The following is a 16,123-nucleotide window of genomic DNA, read 5'->3' as shown; positions in this document are numbered from 1 at the left end:
CACGTGGACTGTTTATATATATATATATATATATATATATATATATATATATATATATATATATATATATATATATATATATATATATAAATTCAAATGAAATTGAGTTGTGTTGCAAGTTATTACTGTAATCCAGTCTGTTACAGATCCCTTCATTTTTCACCCCTCACTCTTGTCATCGTGGTCACAGATGAAATGGACTTGGACTCAGGACTTGTTGCAAGCCACCTGCAAGGCATTTATAGACAAACGAGTATTCACACTCACAAGGCGGCATCCCAATTATGCTCCTATCTGTAAAGACTTTGTAACTTGCATGCATTATTAAATTACTAAGTAAATGGGTGTGTGCTGAAATTTGTAGATTCAAATGAACAGTATCTTCTAATTTAACTAACTGGATGTACAAATGGCACAGTTTGAAGCCACAGCTGCAGGAAAGAACCACTTAGCCACGACTGGTCGCAACAAGAGCTGTTTTTATTATATTTTATTTAATAATTATAATATTTTAGTATATTATATTATTTATAATATCCACACTGTATGCGGGCGAATAATTTACTCATGACGTAGATTTTCTGTCTGTGTGCTCCCAAATGCACATTTTTGCAATTTTCTCATTTTTTACAGGAAAACATTGCAACTAATAAATGAAATGTTGTTTACTTGGCCAACTGTGCAAAATCTCTCCTCAACTAAATCAAATTACGACGTGGATAAGGTTGGCGTGTATTTACTCTTGCACAGGTGGTAGGAGGGTTTCCTATCATCATCGGGCTTCTTGCAAGTCATGTTTATCTGCTCGAACAGGGCCGCTAGAGTGCAGAATGAGCAAGGAATGTTTAGAAAGGGATCGATGAAGGGTAATAACGCAGAGGATGTTCAGAATGAGGAATCAACTTTGTAACCGTTAAAGTCTCGAAAAATTTGGAACTTCAATGATAATGGCCCCTTTAATATATTTAAGACGCACCCAAAAATGTCAATAGTGTGAAAGCAATTGAAGAGTCTAACGCAAAAGTCGTTTTCGTTGTAATGAAAGCACTTTAGTTGCCAAGAAGTTTTTGGACTTTAAACATTTGTGTTTGAATTAATTATTGAACTTCATTCTGTCATCGTGAGTGTAGTTCACGCTATCAAATTACAACTAGCAGACCTATGATAAAACGCATTCGCTTTTATTTTGCACTTCTTTTTTTTTACCCTAGTAATTCAACGGAAGAGGCCGCGCAAAGAAGGGATGCAGCCCCGGTGGTGTCTCCCTCTAACCACTCCGGAAAGAAACCATTGGCTTTGCTGTCATTCGTCGGATGAAAGCTTGCCGGTGCGATCGTGGCATCGGCAGAGTGGAGCAGCGGAGAGGTCCTGTCCGTATATGTAAATGAGCGTCTGCAACCAAGTGTGCGTGTTTTTCTCACCTGAGGATATTTGTGGGAAAAGTGATTGGGTCGTGCTGCACTTCGGCTCGCTGAAATTTAAGATTAGTGCGGTGAGAGATTTAAAAGGACTACTGATCCTCGCGTCAACGCGGTAAGTGATCAACGAGTTTCATTTACTGCCCTGGTCTGTACTGGCTCGTGGAAATTCGTGAAATTCGTTTCGCAACAAATACTAATGCACATACTTATGTCGCATATTGATAGCTTGAAATAAGTAAGCATTAGTTGTCGGATGTCAGAATTGTATTAATTACACTCGACGCGCCATATGATCGCTTTTGAATGACTGGTCATATAGTATTTCAGAAACGTGGGGAGAGAATGTAACTGTGATGTGTTATTTCTCCAAGATGAAACTTCCACAAAGGAGGCTTCAAACAGCTTTTGGGGATTCGAGCTACACTCGTTGTCCAGCTGTCTGATCAGCATTGGCGCCTGTCCCACGATGAGCTGCTCACACCTCCAGGCTCAGTTAGGTGTCTTTAAATGGATGTGGAGCGTTCGACCGCTCCAAGCTCCCTCCCACACTTGATTATTTTTTTCTAGTTTGAAACCGCTGGGATTAGAGCAGTAGCAAAGTGCAATCGCATCCTTGGATATTGGATACATGTTTTCACATCAGTGTCAAACAGAATATGAAAACAAGTGTAGCTTTTTTTATTTTTTATTTTTTTTTTCAAAAAAAAAACCGTGATTCCAGAGTTCCTCTTAGAATAATTTAACCTCAACTTCCTCACCACAGGAGATTGTCATCGCCTGGCAAGACTTGAGCACACTCCACTGGCCTTGGATCTAAACACATTGGATCGGAGCGGCAGCTGAAGCAAAATCCAACCAGGTGAGACGAGAAGCTAACGTGGATAGAATATGTACACCCTCTTAATTTATCATAATGTAATTGAGCGTACTTTTCATCACACAGACTTGTCCCAGTTATTTTTTGAGGTCACGTGCCACACAATTTATTAAAAAAAATGTGGCCATCATTTGCTTTAGCTCCTGTTGTACTGTTATCATGGTTGGCATTGAAGAAAGATGCCATTGTAAAAAGGTGTTCATTTTCTATACTCCATTACTTTTTGTGGTATAGTGCTTATTTTACAGCAGCCACTGCAGAATAGAAGCCAAGATGTCATACTTATGCTTCATGTTTTGGGACTATGGTGGAGGAAACCAGAGAGAACCCACACTATTACTGTGAAAAGACGTAAACTCCATACAAAATGCCACCTGTGAGATACTATCGGAATGTTCTGCTGAATTCTGGTTGAGTCAGGCTGCAATTAATGCTGGTTGGGTAGGGGAGCACTTAATGCTGGTTGGGCCGCTACACCAACCCGCCTGTTGGTTTCGGCACTATGTAATGTTACAATGTAACAAACATGTAATGTGTGTTCACGATATTTTGGGTGTGTTATATTTTGGGAAAAACTATTACACGTTTAATTCCCAGTTGATCTTAATAGGAAATGTGTTCATGCGGTCAATGTTCTTTAACATGTGAATGTACTGAGCTTGACGAGTGATGGATAGTGCAGAGATAAGTTGTTGTTTGCTGCGTTTCACAAAAAGGCTAAATAAAGCTGACTGTAAAGGATGCAATCTCAAATACTTGTTTCAGGTAATTGCTTCACTAAGCTTTGTTAGCAAAACCTACTTTACGGGTGTTTTCACTGCCTTAAATGGCGCCCTTGGTGATAACAATCTGGCCTATAACCATCTGTCGTACAGCAACACCCGTCCTTCTGCTTGTGTCGCGTCGCCCAGGAATCTCAAATAATGCAGCCAGCTGCTCTGCATCTAGGAAGAGGCAGGTCCTCTTCTTCCGGGTAATTATATGATAATGTTCAAGCTCTCAAGCACCACTTTGGGATATTTAGTGCTCCGTCTCAGAAAGCTGAGGGAAGGAAGACGAACTCAAATTGCATTCATCAGCTAATATACGGTATCATTAGCCAAGCTCAAAACTTTTAACGCGTATTTCTGGCATCTGTCTCAAACCTATGTCACGATTTGGTAGATCGCCGATTTTTTTTCACAATATTTTACAATTGCTCAGTACACGTGTGGGTATTATTTTTTTCAAATTAGTGATCATTCTAAAGTATTGCAAAGTGCTTGCATTGCTTGGTTTTGATATACAGTAGATGATTTTGAGGCATGAGGATTTGGGCCGAAACCAGCGATATTGTCATTAACCGGGTTGGCGAATCAGCTCATTTGGCCAGAATTTATGAAAAAAAAAGGTTATTTCTTAATACTGATTTATGTCTTAATTCGTAATATTTTGAAAATAAAAAATGAAATTGTGAAAAATCTTCAGCAGCTATTTAACAAACTTGAGCTGCAATAATTGAATCCTAAAATGTTATTCCAAGACACTCCAGTTTTTTGTTCTTGAATTATTATTTTTTTCCATTATCTTTAATATATGCTAATGTCATACAATTAGAAAGTCCTTACATTTCATGATAAATGTTTCATTAGTATCATTATTATTCAAGGTCTCCCATATAGTGTGAAATGTGACTTGTTATTGCTTGCTGATTCTTTTGTCAATACTCAATAGCTTGAAAATAATCAAATGCCTTATTTTTAGGAGAGAACTGTTTTGTGATTAAATCACCACCAGCTAGCCGTGTTTTCTCCCCATTTTCCTTTTTTTTTTTTTTTTATAATGTCCCAGTGTGCTTGTTCAGCTCTTTCCATTATTGTGCTCTTGCACTATACTATTTGTTCTTGTTATTTTTATTCTGTCTCAGCAATGAAATACCGTATTTCCTTAATCCTCTTCTCAAAGTGCTAAGGTCTGCATACCCTGGCCGCCTCCATTTAACCTTCTCATCGTACATCGATTGTCCCCCGGCTAAATTATTCATGTGTAATGTGAATTATCATTAAGCCACATCCTCTTCCACACTGTTCTTTTTTTTCTGCACTTATTTTTTTTGCCTTCATAAAAACTTGATTTGATGAGGCTCTATTTTTAGTTATTTATCTTCTTGCCCTCCCTTCCAAAAAGCCGGGGAGAGTTAGGGAAAGTAGCAGCTGGGCATCAAAATTGACTGCGAAAAAATTGGACTGACGGAGAAAGGAGACGAGAGGAGAGAAAATGACACAGAGAGAATCAAGGGTATTAAGTGGGAAAGGGTGGTACGAAAAAAATGTTCTCTGGGATTAAGCGAGTGTCAGACATCAGATGTTTCTATTAAGACGGACATAAAGGACCAAACGAGAGAGAAACATTGACTTGAAGGGAGCTTTATCGCTTTATTCCGAAATGTTTTATTTCAGATTGCTCATCACTGATGCCAACTAACTTTCTATATTTTGAAAGAGGTTCATTCATAATTCTTTGATTTTGTTTCTCATATTTTTTTAAATGTTTTCCTCACTAGTTAACACAATAAAGACATATGTTGGAGACTAGCCTATCGATGTGTATAAATGCAATGACAGCATTGATTCATTTTCAGCAGCTGGATTTCATCAACTTTCCTCTTTGGCTTCATCGCATAGGTGATTGGCGCTCTGCCACCTCCTACTGACCATGTGGAGTTTGTGTGTGACGGTCTTGGCGCTCGCCTCCGCTGCTGCCCTCACTTCGGGAGACACTGACACACACAGACTGAGACACGACTCCAACCTGCAAATCTGTATCCCTCTACTGTGGTTGTGTACATTTGTGTGTATGTGTGTGTGTTTTCACATATGTGCCTGATTTTTAGAGGTACCAAGAAAATCAAAACTCCACTTGAATAGAGTCTTTCAACCATGTGTGTTTTTATTTTTCTTCCTGACCTCCTTTTACCAGATAAGCGCATGTTTGAGACCAAAAGAAAAGATCAGCTCAACGCATTGAAGAATCTGGTGGAATTGAACGACATTAATCAGCAATATAAAATAATAGACATCATGCTCAAAGGCCTCTTCAAGGTAATGTGTGAAAGCTACAAGGCAGTTGCATTTATCATTTCAAAGACAGTACTCAGGCATTTTTGAAACTTCAGTCTTTAGCATGCAAACTATTACCTTCAATCTTAATAACAGTTGTGTTTCTTTCTTGTAGAAATCTAAATCAGTAGTTTTCAAATGGCGGTTTGCGGTTAGCATAACCCGTGAATCACTTGGAAATTTAACATTTTGAGAACAGATCTTGACTGTGATCCAAAGGACGGCGCTGTCTTGATTATTTTATGATAATTAAGTTAAAATTTCATTATTTTTCATTTCTGAATATTTCATGGGAGAAAGGGCACTGTGTTGACTGTCAAGCAGTTCAGTAATACAACTAAATTAGTCAGCAATTCAAAGCCGTAAAAAAGACTTCTATATTTTGAGCCACTTTCTGCATAATGTACAGTAATATGCATATTATATACATATATATGATACATAATGTACATGCTTTATCCCAGATTCCTGGTGACCAGTGACCCTAAAACGGTCAAAAATGGATATTGCAGAGATGTATTGATGATGATCTCTTTTCTGTGGTCGGTTGTGAGTAATTTGCAGTTCTTTGACTGAAATCTTATCAATTTGGGGTTTTGCTTCCTTTATAAAATGATATATCACCAAGCACAGAATATGGACACATGACATCCTATGCATGACAAACTAATACCAATAGCTGTCCAAGTGCTCAACTCCTTGTAGAGCCTGGGAGTTGCAGAGAATTCAAGGCTCCTAATCCCAAAATTATATTCATCAGCAGGTTTTCAGGCTTTTGTCAGAATATTAATTCTTCTGCGTGTGCACTCCAAGTCTCAATATGACTGTGAGCTATTCTGTATTTTCAGCCTGTGTTCCCCATGCGGAGAGATTTCATGGCATCTTTGCGTCTCCCAAGGACTAGTCAACCTCCAGCTAAAGTGCTTCATCAGCAGATCTTTACCACTTTGTACAACCACCTACAAGAGACACTAGATACAACTGCACAATCTGATGACACCCATTGTCAGTGATGTTGTCTTAGTGTATTAGTGATGATAATCGTCAGTTTTGACTTGAAGTAGCATCATATTAGAAACGTCACCGTTTCAGTACTGCACATTCGTTTGAGCCTTGTTACCATTATTAGGACAGAAAGTCACTTGATCTCAAACGTGTCCAAGGAGCTGTTTCACTAGCCAATGTATGCGCTCATATCTCCAATGTGCATAGTTTTTGATGCATCACTGTCCCATGTGAACACATCTCCACTCAGCACAACTGTCCAAGCAAACATACCAGAACGCTACTTCAGCGATATTATCCAAAACAACTTGTGAATAAGTCCTGCATTGCTCTTTTAAGTGTCATTTAGTGTATGCGGTGGGGTTGAAACGAGCCTGTTAATATATTTTGTTTTAATTTCCTTATACTACACGCATAATCGCTCCAGTAGCTTTAATCCAAAAGCCGAGGTTTTCAAAAGCGTACGTTTTGTGATGTCCTTCCTCAGGTTTTGGAAGACTCAAGAGAAATCCTGGTCTCAGCCAACATGCAGCCGGACGACCCGTTCCCTCTAGACGATAAAATCAAAGAAGGTCTGACTCCCCTTTTATTTTGACCGTTTAACTTTCAAGTAGCAGCTCCACAGTGCGTTTCAAACACTCCCTTCAGTCTTTACCAACCTGACTGGTTTGATTCAGACGACGTAGCATTTCTCTAAAAGCTCTGCCTCTGTCACTCTCGCCTTCTTTCCTCCTCCATCAAAGCGAGCAGCTGCCAACAGCCCAAATATCACCATCCTAGTTGATTTATGCAGGCCATCGCCATGTTTTCGTCTTCCCGCTCCAAGTCGACGTTTTGCGCCCTTTCATCTATCACTTCACTCTGAGCGTTTTGTCAGGTCCTTGGCTCTTTCCTCTGATTGACCTTCTTACAATTACTCTCCCTTCAGCTTATTCCCATGTCGTGGAAAACACAGCATTTTTTGGCGACGTGGCCCTGCGCTTTCCACGCATCGTCCACCACTACTTTGACCGGAACGCTGACTGGGGTGGACTGCTGCGTTGGGGGCTTCATTTTTGTAACCAGACTGGAGTTTTTACTGGAGGAGCCCACCAACATGTCCTCACACTGGTAAGTCAAGTATATTTTTCAATTGATCTGAAAACACAAAGTGGTTTGTCTGTCTGGCCCCGGAGGGAAAATCACAAAAACAAATAATGAAGCAAATAAAAAAAAAGGTGATTCACAAACACAATACAAAAGACAAAACTCAACGTCAAATTAAAAATCACAGACAAAAAAAGCATACAGAGGACAATTAGTCACAAACAGGAAACAAAAATGCATTACAAGACAACAACATCGAATCAAAAACACAACAAAATAAGCAAAGAACATTTATCACAAGCAACAACACATTGCAGAACACAAAACAACAGCATATAAAAAAATCACAAGGTGGCACTTCTCTGGGGGCGGCCATGTTTGTTATAGCTACGGACAATGGTAAATGCAGCACCTGCAGCATCTGCTGTCCGTAATGAAAACCAGTCTAAATTTTACACACTGTCCCTTTAAGCTTATTTGGATTGTTCAATGTACATCTTCAGCTATTCCATTTTTCACTCCTTTTTGCACACTGTGCGCTAACAAGAAGCTGAAGAGCAAAATTCACAGGTACATTTTCAAGGACGTCCACTTGTACAGTATGTCTTTCTGTCAACCATTTAAGTGTCTCTTTCGCAACCTTCGGGTGCTACTCTCTTAGACTCTTAAACGCACTGGCCACTTCATTCCGAGAACATCCTGGTCGAAGCGAGGTACTCTTAATTAATTGCTTGAGGTTTTGTTTTGATGTCAAAATGTGAGCAGCATAAGAAGGTTGTTTAAGAAAAATGTTTTAACGTATTAGTCATTTCATGGATCAAACACGTGAAAATTGCCATCGAGCAACACATGCGCTTTATGACATAAGGCAAAACACATTGCTTTCATCACATTTTGTTTTATTATTTATCACGGGTCACTCTGAACGTATGCACAGGCAGCGTTGACTTAGTTCTGCTGTAGTGTTGTGAATTTGAGTCTGTCTGTATCAAAATGTTGTCCATAATTGACTGGCGACCAGTCCAGTGTAACAAAGCTTTTTGCCCAAATGGGTTTGAGTCGCTTGAAAGGATGCGACCATGAACAGGATAAGTGGAGTCCCATGGAAAATGGATAGCTGGATAGTCTAAACTTTTACACAGTAATGGGACACGGGCCAAGGAATCCATTAAAGTTTGCAGTATGCGGATAATTATAAAGCTGTGCAATTTGGTGTTGATCTTTTGACCTTGGCAGGAGAGTTACTCCTTGGGGTGCAATTTCAAATCTCTTTGAAAGACTTTTTTTTGATGTAGCGCTTGAGTCGAAACATTTTTAACTCTGTACCTAACAGGGTCAGCCCAAGACTCCGCAAGTCTAAGCAAAATTTGATTTGGGCATCGCATATCACTATTATTGATGATTCATACACTCTAATCGTATTTGCTGTTCTACAGTACAAAAACTTTTGTAATACTTTTGTGAGACTTGTTGTTGCAGTTTGCTATCCACAGTGATTAAGGCCATTCACACAGACAACTTCTTCGCAAACATGCAAGCAAATCTTTCAATTACTGCAATATAATGCAAATTTAGTAACCCCCCCCACTGGTGACACGGAGAATCAATAACTAAAGCTTCAAAGAGAAGCCTGTCATGTTTGAAATCTGAAACGTTAGCAAATTCAGCAACAAGAACCGCCTGGGGTTGAGCTACACTGAATATTCCAAGTGATACAGTATTACTAAGTGGAACACTTTAAATATAAAATACTTTAAATATAGGGGAAGGGGAATTTTACAAATGGTATCAAATAAAATGACAGAAATATCAAACACATACCTAAATCATATAAATACCTGAAGCAAGGTAGAAAGTAATGTTAATAAATCCTGAGATCCAGCCTATTTTTTAAATCTATTTTGTACATAAAATCTATATCTTTTGTTTATCAAATGTGTACTTTCAGACTCAAGACAGTTCTTGTCAAGCCCGGATTAGCCAGCATCTATTGCATTAGCTTTTGAAATAAGACAAAAGAGAATGATACTGCATGTCTTGGCTTGCACCACATCAGCTATAGTGAGACGAGTGAAAATAGGCTCTACTCAGCAACTGTGAACAAACCCGAGACTTAATTTGGGAATCAGATCTTTGAGAAAAAAAAAAGTGAAAAGAAATATTGTTGGTTTTCATAGATTGTTTCTGCAATGTGCGGCCTTTCCTCTCTGCTTTGTAGCAGGATTTTTGATGAACGTATGACATCAGCCATGTAGTCTACAACATTAATTGTGAAACTTCTCTACTTGTGTGCTCCTCCAAACGCAAAGATGTCGCAGGAACTGGGAATAACCGAGAAATCTCCAGACTTCATCAACCCTTACCGGACAGAAAGAGACGATGTAAGTAAAATGTCAAAATCCTTCCCATTATTTTGTGTTATTAAGTGCACCAGGATACTATTAAGCCCCATGAGTCACGCAACACAGTTGAAGTTAATTATGTTGAATGCAAAAAAAAAAAAGTGTTGAACCATCAAAGTGTTTTTTTTGTTTGTGGCCAAATGGATTTGACATGCGTGATAAATAAAACTAATAAACTGTCTTTTCATCACATGGCATATAATCTTATATAAATCAAATTTCAAATGGGAGAAATATGAATTCATTTTAAAAAAAAAAAAGACACGTACTGGTTGCAATAGCAGCAAAACAAGGAAACTGGCAAGATGATACCAGCTCGACCATTTAGCTGAGATTCGCAATCACAAAGAAATCCACTAGATGGCACTGTACCGTTGAATATTGTTATTCTCCAACCAGGATGTCCAAAACACAAAAACTAGCAGAACAAAAATTTGAAAGGTAGGGATAGTTTTCTGACATGTATGTGTGGTCTTCACTAAACAGAAATATGTGACTCTATCATCTAAATATATGAATATATTGTCTCTTTTTTTTTTTTTCAAACATGCTCAACCAAATAATTGATTTGTGGCTTGATGTTAAATGTAGCAAATTCATCAAACGTGAACACATCTGACTTTTTTTTGCATTGAAATCATAACTTACAGATCAACTTTTTCGCCAAATTTCAAGTTACCCCTTCAGGAGGGGCGGTCCCTCAACTTTCAAATACTGTGGAGCCCCCGCCATACGAAATGAATCCGTTTTGGATTTGGGATAGTAAGGCGAAACCGTCGTATGATGGGCAATAGGAACCTATAGTCATCAGCTAACGCGTGTAAAAACATCAACAACAACAAATATTACCGACGCACGTATTGTACTTTAGCGCCGTACGCTGCATTTCATTGGAGCCGTCTCGTTCTCATGGCCTCAGGTGCTTCACACTGCCGAGGCCTTCCAGAAGATCCTGAGGGAGGAGGAGAAAAGGAGGCGGAAGGAGGAGAAAAGGAAAGAAATCCGAAAAGGCCCTCGCATATCTCGCTCCCGCGGCGAGCTATAGCAGCGCACCTCGGCAAGGCTTAGCGAAGGAAGAGAAACGGATGTCGGGAACAAGCGATTCGCAACGCTTTCCTTGTAGACGCTGACGACAGTGGGAAACAAAAGCTATCATCACTTTGTTATCACAAAAGATGTGCAGCGTGGAAGATCAAATGGAACATCTTTATAGGGTTAAAAAAAAATATTATCAAGTACTTTGGAGAAAAAAGGTGTTTCTGAATGACTTTAATCTGAACCTAATTTATCATTAGAAGGTCAAGTTTTGGGTTTAAGACAAGTCTCAAGTTGTTTTTGAGCTTTTAATAAGAAATTGATTTGATTTAAATATGTGATTTGGAACTAGGTACATGTATCTAATTTCCTTCAGAACTTTCCAAGTTGTGCTGTTTCGTCCAGATTTACTGTCTTTAATCCATATGCTTCGGGTTGGCAAATGAGGGCTTACCTCACTGAATATTTTCTGATTACATGAATTATCACGTGTCTGAAGCGTGCTCATAATGTACAAATGTATCTCCCATTTTCATGTCTTGTCGATAGCAGGGGGTTTGCAATGACACTTTTACTTTCGATTTCCAAGAAAGCAGCGGATATATTTCAGCCACACCCTGTCTGCGCAGTTTGTACAGTACAGTATTTCACACAATTCTGACTGTTAAAATGCGCACAGCAGCCAAAAGTTTTGGCAAATGCAACGAGATCCTATGTGCTGTGAATAGGTTCGAGCAAGCCGAATAGTTAAACCATCATGTAGCTAAATGATGCATTCAAATTTTGAGAAACATTTTTGTGATATATTGCAGATCTGAATCGACACGCGCAGTACTTTTCATTTAAAGTCAACATAAACTGCGATCGGCTCCTGTGTTGATTTTGGATATGAGAATATGTGCAAATGTCCCAAGTATATTTCTAATGTTGTGCCCTGATGATATCCAGAGGAAAAATTGCAGCTACAGAATGAGCCACTTTGGAAAAAAAAATGGAATAAAACTGTGAAGGATACACAAGAAGACTGAATTGTGTGCGTGGATGTTGTAGGCGTGTCTTGTACCGGAAGTGGGGGCAAGCAACAGCAAAGAAAAACGTGCGACGCAAATGCCGTCAACATAAACGAAGTGGTGGTAAGACTCAATGACATTTCGATCTTTCAAGAGTCGGGTAAAGTATTTTAAAAATATTTCAAACTATACTTGTTCCTTTGTTTTAACAGCTAGCAGTAGGTTTGGACTTGCTCATTTTTATTGGCTGATTCCCGGTTTCGCTTTCAGTTCAGACCAATCCTAGCAAGCGTTTACGTGTAACGTTCAATTGCACAGTTGTTCTGTAGTTACGGGGGTATTTCTACTTGACTTTGGTGACATTTTTAGGTTGAATGTGCGCAGTGTTTTTCCCAGGCGCGTTCAGTACACGTCCTTGCAGCTTTTCGTTGAGTGCGTACAGTGCAGCTAAGTGTCTTCAATTCTCTATCGCTACGTTTAATTTGATCTATTTGTCGATCGTGTGTTGTTTGTCTGCAACAATTCTGTTTTGAAAAAAAAACTGCCACGGTCTACTGCCCCCCCATTCTGTGCCTCTAATTAGATTTTTATCAATATTAACAAGAAATACAACCGCTCGCCAAAAACATCACGCGACAGTTCAACTCTTTTTCAGTAACATTTGATCCCATAATGCAAAGAAGTAGTATGCCCTTGAGTGCCCATATTTGTGCATGATCTTTTTATGATTACGTACCGATATGGTATTTTAACCCTTCTACTCGCTTAGACATTTTGGCGTTTGAATGTGTTCAGTGTTTGAATCTGTTTGAATGTACAATGTTTAATTTTACTTCCTTTATCGTGTGAATTTTACAGCACACTTCAACCGGGGTTGACAAACCAGTGGCTTGGAACAAGCAAGCGTTCCCTCTATTTTTTGGAGAGTCATGTAAGCAAGGGAGTATTTTTCGTCTCAATATAGTGATACAGCAGTCTTGGTTTTTTGCAAGCAACACCAGAGTCAAAATCATGCAATAATTTTAGCACAATTTAACGTACAATTTATTGTGTGAATTTTACAGTACACTTCAACAAGGAGTGACAATCAAGCAGTTTGGAGAAAGCAAGATTCCCCTCTTTCTTTGGAGAACTATGTAAGCAAGTTGGCCTATTTGTCATCTCCTCCTTTACTTAAGAATGCAAGCAAAAGTTGAGTTGAATTTATTTAAATCTGTCTTAAATCTAAAGCTGTTAAAAGCATTTGGGGGGGTCCTGAAACTAATTTCTGCACATTGTACCACTGCACCTATGAATATGACGAAAAGTTTGAAGTAACCGCATGCCAACATTTACGATGACCAATTTAATTCACTGCAATAATGACTTTCAACCGGTTTTGTACAGCTTTTCCATCACTGAGTGGAGAGGAGCACAAGCAAGTTGACATGGTCAAAATCTCAGGGAACCTGAGGCCTCAAGACCTCAGGCTGGTTCTTCTTGGAAACACGGGGACTGGAAAGAGTGCGTCCGGAAACACCATTTTGGGCAGTATACAGTTCCTGTCAAAACCCAGCCCCCACTCAGTGACCCTAAAATGTGAGCCTGGGTTCACTGATCTTGCGGTAGGTAAAGACCAGAAGACACCGAGGAAAGTTACTGTGATTGACATGCCAGGCTTCGGAGACACTCGGCTCAGTAAAAAGGAGATAGAAACAGAAATGGCTAAATGTCTGTACCATGCTGCTCCCGGGCTGCATGCATTTCTCTTGGTGGTGCCCATTGGGCGTTATACAGATAACCAGAACCAGGCTGCCATCAATCTGGCCAAAATATTTGGAGATGATGCTGTCAGACATCACACGGTGGTTCTTTTTACTAGGGGGGATGAACTTGGCGACATGACTATTGATGACTTCCTGAAAGAGTCTCCCCCTGGCCTTCTGGATCTCCTTAACAAGTGTGGGGGAAGATATCATGTGTTCAACAATAAAGATACAAGCTCTGGTAAGGTGGAGCAGGTTGAAGAACTCATAACAAAAGTGGACAGGATGGTGAGCGAGAGTAAAAGAGAGTTTTATACCAATGCTATGTTAGAAGCGGCACAGGCAGTTATCAAGGAAGAGCAGAGGCAGCGCGAAGAATTTGAATTGGAGGCTGACGACAAAAAAGGTCAACGTGTTTCACAGGGGCTCAGGAAGAGAAAGTTGCAACAAGTTGATGAAAGCAAGCATAGGAGAAGCAGCAGCGCCTCAAAAGAAACGCGGGAACACACTGCGTTCTCACCAAACATCCTGGAGAAGTTGAAGCGCGTAGTGGCCGCGGGCGCCATTGGACTGGCACTCGGTGTGGCCTTTGGCATCGCCGTCCCGTTGGTCGCTGCCGGCTCGGCATCTCTTGTGGGGAACGCCGTCGGCTTGGCTGCAGTTAAGCTCACCGGAGCGTCTGCAGCGGTTGTCGGGAACGCTGTGAGCGCCGTAGTCGCGGCGGCTTCGGGAACAACCGCCGTAGCCGTCGGGGGGAGTATTGGTGGAGTTGTTGGCGGTGCCATAGGAGTCGTTGCTGGTTTAGAGGCGAAGAGTGTGAAGGAGGGGGCCTGTGAGACGCTTGAGCAGGTTAGTAGTGTCGGAGCTTTCGCTGTCGGGGCTTCTGTGGGTGTGGGGGCTGCTTTGGGGGCGGGTGCAGCCATGAGTGCTGCTCTTGGGGCTACCGCTGCGACCGCTGCTCCCAATGGTGTAGCTTCAGTGACAGGTCAAAATGCCCCTGCCTCAGTTGGAGCTTTGGCTGCAGAAACAGGCGCTACTTCTGGTACCGCATCAGGGGCGGCGATAGCTCAGGACGCTCTGCAAGTTGCTCCCGTTCCTGCTCCAACACATCCTGTACGAGATACATTAATTGGGGTTGCAACCGCAGTAGCAGCAGTCACCTTACCTGGTACTGTTGTTGTGAAAGTGGTCAAATCTAAAACCAAAGACTCAAAAAAAACCTCCTACAAATTCTCCTACACAAAATGAACATACAGTGTTACACATATATATATATATATATATATATATATATATATATATATATATATATATATATCATTTCATATTATTCTTATTATTATTATTCATTTCATATCATTTTATATCATTTATATCATTTATATCATATTTATATATTTATATCATTTAATGACATAAAAAATGCTGACATACATTTGATGAAAGTATATCCTAATTTTAGCAATTTTAACTGGAGTCAGTTACGCCTTATATTTCTCTTTTCAAATGATTAAATCCACTGTTGTGAGATCATTCTTACACCTGACTGGTTTGTATCTTTGCTTCAAAATGTGGAGGGTTTGTGCACGGTATCTTGATGAGTTTACATTACTATTACTTATCACATATATTTTATGCATATATTTTAAATAGCGCTTACTTTATACAACTTTGGCAATCCCCCAAGCGTGTTAACATGTTGTACTAAAAACCCTTAGTGTTAGGAAAGGTCAGACCTGTCAATCACAGGAGATTTCGGAAACCTCTGTAGTATGCTGAAAAAATATCAATGAAATCATCAATGAATCAACTCAATTTCCATCGCTCGAGCATCGAGTATTTACAAAAATCTTCAAGCCTTATTTTACGTAAATGCCATATTAACATACTCATGTTTTTTTTTGTTTTTTTGTCTACGCCCTTAAGTAGAATAGGTCTCACCATAGTACCACGTGTTGCTAACTCTTTATATTTTTATTAACATGTTGTTTGAGATTGAAAAAAAACAAACACATTTATAAATACCAATAGTTTAATTTTCAACGTAGCAAATGAGATCTCAGTGTTTTTTTTAGGGAGCTGTTTTGCTATATACTGTTTTTATGTTCAAATTGCCTCATTTCTGTGATGAACCGAAATGACAAATAAATATACTTTGAAAGATGTCTGGGCCTCTGCTTTTCCGTCCATGCCAGAAAACTAATTGATCTGCATTACATAATAGTAGCAACAAAACAAAATCACGTGGTCACTGACCAAAACGTCACACTAATATCGGCTAAATACTCTCCATTATATTTGCGAGTTAGCTACGCAAATCATGTCATTTTAAAGTGTAAAAAAAAATCTGACAGCTGAAAAATTGAAAGCTAAAGCAAGAAGTATGTAGGTTTAACTTTTAGATAACTTTGTTTTGGAGTAAGATTCAAGCATAGAATTTAATT

The 16,123-nt window shown here is 39.5% G+C and overlaps 2 protein-coding genes across 5 annotated transcripts; both read left to right on the top strand.

The window, feature by feature from the left end:
• The first annotated feature begins 1,035 nt into the window (after window positions 1-1,035).
• Window positions 1,036-11,948, top strand: ccdc134 (coiled-coil domain containing 134). 2 transcript variants are annotated; one of them, XM_088437083.1, is made up of 9 exons: window positions 1,036-1,533; window positions 1,793-1,913; window positions 2,185-2,280; window positions 4,962-5,098; window positions 5,257-5,378; window positions 6,889-6,973; window positions 7,330-7,511; window positions 9,797-9,868; window positions 10,809-11,948. In XM_088437083.1, the coding sequence occupies exons 4-9, from the start codon at window positions 4,993-4,995 to the stop codon at window positions 10,932-10,934; spliced, it is 693 nt and encodes a 230-aa protein (XP_088293209.1). In that variant the 5' UTR covers window positions 1,036-1,533; window positions 1,793-1,913; window positions 2,185-2,280; window positions 4,962-4,992; the 3' UTR covers window positions 10,935-11,948. The 2 variants fall into 2 exon arrangements, with proteins under 2 accessions (XP_088293209.1, XP_088293211.1); XM_088437085.1 differs by lacking the exon at window positions 1,793-1,913.
• A 43-nt stretch (window positions 11,949-11,991) lies between these two features.
• Window positions 11,992-15,844, top strand: LOC148410832 (uncharacterized). 3 transcript variants are annotated; one of them, XM_088437082.1, is made up of 4 exons: window positions 11,992-12,057; window positions 12,793-12,865; window positions 12,999-13,070; window positions 13,321-15,844. In XM_088437082.1, the coding sequence occupies exon 4, from the start codon at window positions 13,362-13,364 to the stop codon at window positions 14,925-14,927; it is 1,566 nt and encodes a 521-aa protein (XP_088293208.1). In that variant the 5' UTR covers window positions 11,992-12,057; window positions 12,793-12,865; window positions 12,999-13,070; window positions 13,321-13,361; the 3' UTR covers window positions 14,928-15,844. The 3 variants fall into 3 exon arrangements, with proteins under 3 accessions (XP_088293208.1, XP_088293206.1, XP_088293207.1); XM_088437080.1 differs by having other exon boundaries at window positions 12,023-12,094; XM_088437081.1 differs by lacking the exon at window positions 11,992-12,057 and adding an exon at window positions 12,128-12,366.
• The last annotated feature ends 279 nt before the right edge of the window (window positions 15,845-16,123 follow it).

The sequence above is a fragment of the Hippichthys cyanospilos genome, chromosome 16 (genome assembly GCF_059441005.1).
Source record: "Hippichthys cyanospilos isolate Australia breed blue-spotted pipefish chromosome 16, RoL_Hcya_1.0, whole genome shotgun sequence".
Classification (NCBI taxonomy): domain Eukaryota; kingdom Metazoa; phylum Chordata; class Actinopteri; order Syngnathiformes; family Syngnathidae; genus Hippichthys; species Hippichthys cyanospilos.
Note: the sequence above shows the minus strand (reverse complement) of the source record. Positions and strands in the feature narration are given on the sequence as shown.